The sequence below is a fragment of the Etheostoma spectabile genome, chromosome 3, assembly GCF_008692095.1.
Source record: "Etheostoma spectabile isolate EspeVRDwgs_2016 chromosome 3, UIUC_Espe_1.0, whole genome shotgun sequence".
NCBI classification, from domain to species: Eukaryota; Metazoa; Chordata; class Actinopteri; order Perciformes; family Percidae; genus Etheostoma; species Etheostoma spectabile.
The window spans coordinates 28,369,362-28,379,114 of NC_045735.1; the positions used below are offsets into that span (position 1 = coordinate 28,369,362).

Consider the following 9,753-nt stretch of genomic DNA (forward strand, 5'->3'; position numbering starts at 1 on the left):
TATTATTATTATTATTATTATTATTATTATGCTGTGCCGATCCCCCACTGTATAAAGTACTGGGTGCTATGCTATTAGAATGTCTTTAGTCATTCTCTGCAGAGTGAACTCAGGATCTTTTGTTTTATATAAAGGTCCTTAATTATATCACCATCTTGGTCACCTTGAATAATTCAATAATTATGTAAGTCACACATGGCAAAATCCACAACACTTTACATAGTAGCTTTAGGCATTAACAGATCCTGCCACACAGGTCAACAGGTGCACTACAAGTGTCTCCCTAAGAAAATCAATTAGAAAGGAGAAAGAAAGTGGATCACATTGCTGCAGTTCTTTATACTGACATCCTGTCCCTCAAATTATTGATTTTAATAAATAAATACTACAGTTAGTTTATAAATCACTGGCTGGTTCAGGGCCAAAATACAGTTGTGATCTTTTGCTACATTATGAACCATCTAGACCTCTCAGCTCATCTGGGACAGGTCTGCTTTCAGAATCAGAACCAAACATGGAGAAGCAGCGTTCAGTTTACACATCTGGAACAAACTCCCAGGAATCTGCAGGTCCTCTGCAGCGCTTAGTTTTTTAAATAAAGGCTGAAGACTTTTGTTTGACACTTCCTTTTATTAAATCTTACACTGTATTGTACCTTTTATTCTTGTATTTTATACCTGTCTTATTCTGTTTTGTTTTTTTGTTCTATTATCTCTTTTTTAATGTTTTATGTAAAGCACTTTAAATGGCCTTGTTGCTGAAATTTGATATATAAATAAAGGTACCTTGCTTTGCAGGTGTAGCCTACTGACGTAAAAAAAACAGGACCTGCTAAAGAACTTACGTTAATGTTTTATGTTAAGTTAAACTCCTTGCAAAGATAGTATACATGTATAATGAATAATGCTCTGCACATAGCAATGATACATTCCTTCACTCCTCAGTTTAATGGAAAGAATATAGAGGGGATATATCAGCTCTTGAGCGCTCACTGTAGCCTGTATGGTGTAGGCTATAACCAAATCTATATGCTGAGACTCACCTTAGCAGCTGACGTGAGATCCTCTGATATCTACTACTGATGGAGATAATTACAGGACGAGCTACAGGCAACAGCCCGCAACCCGCTGCTGCTGCTACGCTGCTTTGTGTGAATAAAAAGCTGCCTCGGCAGTTTGCCACTAGCCTATATATATATATATATATATAGTTCATAGACTATGAGAATGACACCACACCCACTACTAGTGCTTACACTCACCTGTAGGTGGAGTGACCGAGGGCTATAAAGCATACAGCAGGTGTGTGTGTGTGTGTGGTCAAAAGAAAAACATTTGAGGCTCAGGAGTCAAGTGTTTTAGGTGCAGCTTTAACTCAGCCACGTAAAGTCTTTGTGCAGCATCTTTAACTTTCTACAGTCCGTGACACATCTGTCTCGCCCTGCTGCAGCCTGACACTGACCCGCAGCAGGATGGATAAACCGTGACAGCAGTGCATCACACTGGTATGCACGGCAACACTTAATATTGACCAAATATTAAATCTTACACTGAACTTAAAACTAATTCTGACAACTTAATATTCAGCTGCAGTCTTTGCACAGTTCAGTGGTCTGTCCTGCTTCTCTTTAGCTTTATTTCCTGTAAGACTAAATAAAAAAAAAGTAAAAAAGCTGTACATATTTTAATCACTTTCATAATAAGAATAATTTGTATTGTTTCTATAATACCACTGCAGTGCATACAACATTCATAGGACCACAGCGCCATACTGAAACCTAACTGGCACTTTCAAAAAGAAATGCAAATAATATCTTGGATCAGACATCAGTCTCTTCTCTTATGTCCTTATACATTTAGCACACACTTGTTTCTGCATTTTGGTGGAAGATTGATTATTGATAGCTGACTGAGGTGTGTAAGTGGTCAGGTGTGAATCGGAAAACATTTTATGCACCAACCACAGTGTTATTCAACTCTTAACGTGTTTTGGAATACCACTAAAAGCTTAATATGCACACTCAAAATCTATAAACGTTTTCTCTATTCTCTGAACCTTTAAATGCACAACCTAAAAAAATAAATTCAATAAAGATGAGAAGTTGTCCCTTTTGCCCAAGGGCAATAAGACACACCGTTAAGAAAATGTTGTCTCCTATCTGAGCAATGTTTGCTGACCTGCTCAATTCTTGCATTTGACTTGACAGCACTATTCATTACTGTTGTGTAAACACGGGCAGTGCCGCCGCCGTGGCGCACTGGTTACGCATGGATGCACTGCGATTTGGTCCGTGTCACAAGGATGAGGACTGGTTTAAAATCCCAGGCACAATGCCTGAAAAACACTTTCCCCGTTGTAGAAAGTTAACACCTCTTTGTAGTAACTGTATCAACTGTCTTTGCATAGTCCTGACCCGCTTCGCAAACAGTAAATTGGAATCAGTATTCAAACCAGAATGCTAGCCTTCTTAATAGCTCAGGAATCTAAGCTCCATCAACATGCCATTGGTCTTCTTATACCAGGAGAAAGTCAGTCTGTAATGTTAGAAATTACAGGCAAAGCAAACAGGTCAGAAGGGCTCAGTTCATGCACATGCAAAGATGGTGATAAAATCGGATCAAAACCAGATCACACACACCTAACACACTCAAGAAAGGATTCACCTCATTGACTTCCTTTTACCATTCCACCAGCTCAGGTTTGTGAAAAACAAGACCAGGACGCCTCCTTTCATTTCAAGTTAGAACGCAAGCCATGTCTCACAGACATGTGATACACACATTCCTCTGGGGTCTTAGATTACATAAAGCCTCATATCAGGTAGGTCTGCACAGCCATGCGACAAACCTAGTAATAATAAAAACTTTTGTTTTGTTTTCTTTTGGTGAGCGTGTCTCGTGCTGTGTGCATCTTTCATGGTTTTTCATTCCTAAGATTATCAGGGATCACCCAAAGCATGTGCTCCCTAAATGTAAACTGCTCCTAAGGGTTTTTAAGGCAACTACTTTACATAGTATACCCTTCCTCTTTTTCATAGGTAACCATAAAGTTGCTTAAAATGTCCATGACAGTGTACTGAGTCCTAGCATTTGATCTATTATAACAGGCTTTAAACATGTACATATTAGAATCAAGATATACGGAAAAAAGAAAATTGACAATGTTTTCAATTACTTACCACTCTTATTCGCTGAAAAGGTGGTGCAGCTAGGTGGGTATTTATATAATGCCCATGGTAGGCAAATAATGCCATTAACAGGCTTGGCCGGGCTTACTACAGGTGTGGCTATTTGAATGCATTAGATGGGTTTTGTTAGTGGCCCACAGCTCTCTCTGGTGGATATGTACAGAAAAGTACTTTTTTAAATATCTGGTGTTTTCATGCGCAAAGTAAAGTATACTCAAAGCAGACGGTATGCATTGTCTTTTGAGTGTGCTGTTGGTGCACACTACTCACATTTTTTCGCCAGATGCTCACAATTAGCAAAATACATTTGCAGAGTGAACTCAGGAGCTTTTCTTTCTTTTTCTTTTTAAAAAAAATAAAAAAGGTCCTTAATTATATCAAAAAACTAATATAAAAAGATACAAAACAAAAACAATAACAATGACTACATCCTCAGAAAAAATACTTTTGTTAAATTTAATTGGCAAAGTGGCAGTTGTATTCCCATCTGAGTACGCACTGTATATAATTAGTATGTAGTATGGATTAGGGACTAGGATTAGGGACAGAAAACATCTAGGAAAAGTATAGGACAAGTTTTTATTTTGATATAGTGAAATAGATGCACTTCATCTTCAAATAACTCCAAAATGTTACATGCCAAAGAGAGAAAAGAGTACTTTAGAAGCATATTTGTGTGGCACTAATTTAACCCAAACAGGATTTAACTGTAATGAGTCATTACATCACAGTCCGATGAACTGTGGACTGTTTCTGTGTGAAACATTATTTGTCAATGATTCAATCAGTCTTCAATCTGCTGCCAGTTCAGCTCTGTGTCTAACTGTGTCATCAGTGGACCTGTATTTGACAGATCAGCTGTCAGTGTCACACAGGCAGGATGCCGAGCGGCTAGTCCGTCATCATCTCGGCCCCCTCTTCTCCTGTCGCATCCGTTAGGCTGAGCTCCTCCAGCATCTCCATCAGGGACACGCGTGGTGCTCCGTCATCATCAGTGTCGCTCTCCACTGGAATCTTTGACGCATCTGAAATTCAAAAATCAAGGTCTATTTATTAACTGTCCATCCAACACATCATCTACATATAAACTTACATTAGATCTGTTGACCGCTTAATCAGCCATTCACAGCAAATGAGCCACATCTCAACTATTTGAGCTGCAACAATGGAAACAAACAGAAGGGCTGAAGTGTCTGAGGATACTGGTGCAGTGAAAAGTCTGCAGCGCCCAGCTGCTCACCTCTGTAGATGTTAACATTCTTCCTCAGAGCCTCATCCTCCTCCAAGTCTTCCAGGAAGTCCTGGTATTGTCTGAAGACAGAAAAGCAAGTTAAAAGGAAAACCTTTGTGGTGCCACGTTACAGAGAAAATATTTACAGGATACTTGGCATTCTTGGCACATTTTCAAACTATTCACTAAATATACAAGACAGCTTCATGTCTTTAGTCATCATTTCAGGCAAGTGTTTATCCTTGTTGATGTGAGGGGGGACATTTGCGCCAAAACAAACTTTAAGCAATTCCTCATAGGTTAGAGATAAAACATTTGTTTATTCAGGGAGATATTTCCTAAGGCCAATGTGTTGAAGGGTTGAATGGGTTAGGGTAAGTTAAATATATTCACCTTATTTTTTGTAAGAATGTTTTACAAGAACTTTTCCAAGGACTCTTTCATTTAAGTACAAGTTTGGGGGTATTCAACATTTTTTTCATTGTCAACGTGTCTCATTAAAAGACCAAAACCACCATGATTTGATCTGACTAACATGTGTTGCCATCCTTTGTGCCATTGATCTCCATTGTTGAATACATAAATGAGCCACACTGTGAAATGCCATGTGTTTTCATCATGAAGACCATGGGCACTGTAATTTGAATTGAGCCAATCAAACACCGTTCTGCTGCTGTAAATACTCACTAGAGCACCACATATACATATGCACCCTAAGCCTGGAAATGGTCCCCAATGATTTCAGTAATTTCTCCAGTTTGAGTAATGTTTGCAAAAAACTACTGTGCCCAGCTGTTTTACTAAATTATTTTGTCCTTTTAATTTTTTTTTTTAATTCTATCACTAGTCTTATCCTCTGAAAATGACTAGTTAAACACGAGAGTTGAATAACATTTCAAATTCTTTAAGTTTTAATTCAGCCACTTTAAGAGAACTCAGAAACACATTACTCTCCTACCTCTCATCATCTGTGTCCATGCCCTCTCGCTCTCTCTCCATCTCCTGCAGTTTCCAGTTCCTGCGCTTCGCCCTCCTGCTGCGGTCGTAACTCTTCTTGATCAGCACCTTAGAGGGTCCACACAAAGGTTGTACAATTAAAACCCCACAGCGGATTGTCTCCATACTTTTCTCTATGTGATGCTATGCCTGAATGTAGTATTTTGTCCAAGGATGTGATCACATCCACATACAGTATTTTATGTTGCCACTAGAGGACAGTGTTAATTAACTCGACAATAGCTACTTAGAGGGATCATGGAAGCCCAGGTTTATTCACTGAGGAGTTGAGTCTTACCACATCAGGAACGTGGTGAGGGTTCATCTTATTCAGGTACTCGTCATTGACGTTGGAATTGGCAAAGTCAAATCTGTAGTGTGAGAAGTAAATGTGCCATGAAGTGTCACGTGTACAGCCTGCAGTCAGTCTGTACTGCCAACCTGACCAGCCTCTTCGTCAATCCCTCATACTCACCCTAGCACCAGGTCTCCGATGTTGAGCAGGTGGCCCAGGAATGTACGGCAGTGATACTGCTGACTGGTGTTCATCTCTGATGTTTTCTGGACCCACACCTCAGCCAGGGTGTGCTGTGACACACACACACACACACACACACACACACACACACACACACACACAACACACACACACCACACACACACACACACACACACACACACACACACACACACACACACACACACACACACACACACACACACACACACACACACACACACACACACACACACACACACACACACACACACACACACACACACACACACACACACACACACACACACACGTTTCAAGCCGTTGAAGCACCCTTGTTCTTTCCCTCCAGTTTGTTCAGACAGTTGCATTAATACATATGCAATATTCAGAGTAAAGAGAGAGCAAACAGTGTCCCTACAAACCTCATACCCTGCGCCATCGAAACCAACACTCCTGTGTGTTCCCGTTGTTTTGGCTTGAATCCCGCATACAGCATCAGGGATAATGCAATGCTTTGCTATTGATTTTGCTTCCAAGAGCAAAGCAATGTTCCCCTCATAATGCAATCTGTTCTGCAACAACAACACACAGACACACAAACACACCCTCACCTTATTGGACCTCATGCCGGCTCCAGCACCCAGCTTCTGGTTTCTGATGATGTCGGTGTCCATAACGATGAACTCCTCCAGTTGCCGTGGGTTACAGAGACTATTGAAGGGGTAACGCCAATATGTGCTCCCATCCACTTCAGCAACTAATGAGTTAAAGAGATTATTTAAGTATTTATTACTGACAGTTCTACTCGGATAAGACTAGTCATTAGAGCAGATAGCCTAAAACGTGAGAAAAAAATTATATTCTTTTCATTTTTAATCATATACTTGAGAAATTAGATAAATCACACATTTTACAGACAGCATTTCAATAACTGAACTGTCATTCTTGATAGATTTGATGGTTTTTCAGACTCCAACAAGCCATGAGTGCATAAGTAAGATTTATCTGTCAGTGTTTTTCTACGACACTGTTGTGAACACATTCCAAATAATCCAGACACTGTTTTTCTGTGTATATATCAAGTAAACTGAAGCAGAAAAACAGCAATGAAATATTTTCAATAGGAAGTTAATTGCCTACTGCAGCCAAAATGTGCCAAACAGAGCTCTGCCTTGAGGCTGTTTCAGCTACTCAGCCGGCTCAAAAACGTTCTGCAACAAAAATAGCCTGCTCTTTGAAGAGTAATTAAAAACGTGTGGGACGCTTACAAAATGTCAGCATTCAGTAGAGGAGCGCCTCGGCCTCTCACATAATACAGTACGTGATTACACCAGATACAGAGGAAACACATCATCGCTTGTTGTCGCTCATCATTTGTCAGCATTTCTGTATCAATTATAAATCCCTCCATATGAGCTGACTTGGCTAAAACAGCATGTAAAAAAAAAATAAAATAAAAAGTTTCCTTTTCTTTCCTTTTTGTGAGCGTGTGTCGTGCTGTGCCGTGACGGCAAGCAGAGGGAAGCTGTTGAGCTAGACGACTGGGATGAACATGTGGTCGGCAGACTGGGGTCAGCTTAGTGCAGCACTGAAGGGTTTCACTCAAGCAGTGACTCAGTTATATCGCCATGGTAACAAAAGGACATGCTTGTGATGTTTGTTTTACACGCAAAGCCACAAATGCATGACTATGCTAAAGTGTCAATCACATAATGCACAACATTACAAAGACAGTAATAAATATACAGATCAAATAATCAGTAACTTTTCAAGCACCAGAAATAGAGAAAATATTTTGATATACATTTAAAAACTGTTCCAAGTTACTTACAAAGCAAAAAATGATCATATGCGACTTGTGTGAGAGTAAACTCTATTTCTTGAGCTTTTGGCTGTCGGTTGTCTTGAGTCAAATGGCTGTTTGAGTGGGAGTGCTAGGGGCACATCTATGATCGCATCAAAATCACTAATTTTAAAACACTACAAACACTGAAACTTTCACCAGGGGCTCTAGACATGAACTCGAGCATTGAGAACATTGTTTGTGTACACAGACTCTTTTTGACTGGCGAGATGGCAGCGACCGGAAAAACCAACCGCTGAAGTGAGTCGTTCAAAAAGTCTCTTTTTAGTAAACTCTGTGTACACAAACAACACAATCACAATAATTGAAAAGTGATAAACAAAAACAAATCTAAAGCCATGTATCATGAAAGAATCAAATAAGGACAAAAGAATATTGTCCCAGCATTATTGGACTGTGGTGTCAGTTGGACCTGTTAAGACTCAGCGGTCCGCAGTAGAAATACTCACTCTGCAGGGTGTTGGGATCGATGAGGTGGATGGTGCTGGTGACACGGACGCACACACACACTTGACCCATGTTCCCCAAACTCTGCGCCAGCCGTGGGGAAAGGCACACTACGTTGTCCTGGCAACCAGACAAAACCGGACAACCCGGGGTCAGATTGAGGTTGAAGGAAAGGCAAACAGACTTTGGGCTTGCTCTAGAAGTTCCCAATGTGTGTGAGAGAAAAAAAAAGCCTTTGTTTCCCAACAGCTGAGATTTAAAAAAAAATGTAATTCAAAATAAAGGCTTGGAATATAGTCTAAACTATAATTTAATCAAGGCTGTTGATATCTCTTGATGGCAAAACAAGCAAAGCAGTAATCTGAGTCCTGTTTTCATTCATTGAAAATACCCCAAATGGCACCTATCATTCAAACATGCTATTAAAAAAAACATACCCAAGTCTATGTATTGCTATGAAATAAAGCTAAATCTCAAATGAGATGAGGAGACTATTGAAAGTAACAAAATTCACACCTGCCAAGAATCTCCATCCCTACCTTAGTTTTAATGTAAAAGGTATTAAGTTTATTTTATGTGCACTGTCAAAGACAAATATAACAGGAAAGATTATTGGCCAGCCTCAGGTTTTAATCTGCATATAAACAGATCCCAAGACATCTTTCCGACACAACATTTGACTAAACTAAAAACCTGATAACCCAGAGGTGACGTGTAAAGAAATATGACTGCTCTGGCTTGTCTGAGGTGCTGAGCCAATATGGACGTGTCTCCAACAGTGGATTATTTGAGTGAAACAAAATCAAATTTAAAGTAAAACCAAATCCCAGAGCTGCATACCTTGCAGACAGGTACGATCTCCATAGAGTAGGTGCTCTTATAGTTGTACGTGTTTGAATGGATGTCATGAGAGATGAGGCGCTGGGATGTCTTTGACCTTAAAAAAAGAAAAGAAAGTGTTTATTATTATTATTATTATCATTATCATTATCATCATCATCATCATCAGACTTCCTTCAGAAAAAAACGATCACATTGTCCCAGTTGGACAAATCATAATAAAAGGGACTGAATGCAAAACGATGAGCACACATGTCATGACAACATCTAAATGACGGATTATGAAACGCTTGAGGGGTTTTGCCAATTATGAACATACATTGATAGAAGCACACTGGTAAAAAGAAATTATGAATATTGTTTGTTAGGGGTGGGAATCTCTGGGCACCTCATGATTCCATTAAGAGGCCAACGATCCGATTCTTAACCCCTTATCGATGCATCACGTTGCAACAATTTTGTACATTTCCATGCGTGATTTTAAAGACAATATACAAAATACAAATAAATCTGAGTTTGTTAGATTTTAAATGTACATTATTTGTCACACACAAGTTTAAATGAAATGTTTTGTCTACTCAGGTTTTTTATTTTGTAGTCATTCCACGCTTAAGCCTTAAACATGCTTGTGACAAGTGACCTTCTCTCTCAGTGATCTCCCATGTCAGAGGCTCAGTCATGTTTAAAGG

The 9,753-nt window shown here is 39.5% G+C and overlaps 2 protein-coding genes across 4 annotated transcripts in view; both read right to left on the reverse strand.

The window, feature by feature from the left end:
* Window positions 1–1,151, reverse strand: part of sptssb (serine palmitoyltransferase, small subunit B) — a 5,507-nt gene extending 4,356 nt beyond the window's left edge. The window contains exon 1 of the mRNA XM_032512247.1: window positions 1,043–1,151. The gene's annotated coding sequence lies outside the window, so the exon portion shown is untranslated. The remainder of the gene's footprint in view (window positions 1–1,042) is intronic.
* A 2,601-nt stretch (window positions 1,152–3,752) lies between these two features.
* Window positions 3,753–9,753, reverse strand: part of nmd3 (NMD3 ribosome export adaptor) — an 11,260-nt gene continuing 5,259 nt past the window's right edge. For all 3 annotated transcript variants that reach the window (XM_032510319.1, XM_032510325.1, XM_032510327.1), the window contains exons 9-16: window positions 9,065–9,161; window positions 8,227–8,344; window positions 6,525–6,670; window positions 5,890–6,002; window positions 5,713–5,785; window positions 5,377–5,483; window positions 4,428–4,498; window positions 3,753–4,212 (exon numbers count right to left, since the gene is read on the reverse strand). In XM_032510319.1, the coding sequence (XP_032366210.1) occupies window positions 4,079–4,212; window positions 4,428–4,498; window positions 5,377–5,483; window positions 5,713–5,785; window positions 5,890–6,002; window positions 6,525–6,670; window positions 8,227–8,344; window positions 9,065–9,161 (859 nt within the window). In that variant the 3' untranslated portion in view covers window positions 3,753–4,078. The remainder of the gene's footprint in view (window positions 4,213–4,427; window positions 4,499–5,376; window positions 5,484–5,712; window positions 5,786–5,889; window positions 6,003–6,524; window positions 6,671–8,226; window positions 8,345–9,064; window positions 9,162–9,753) is intronic.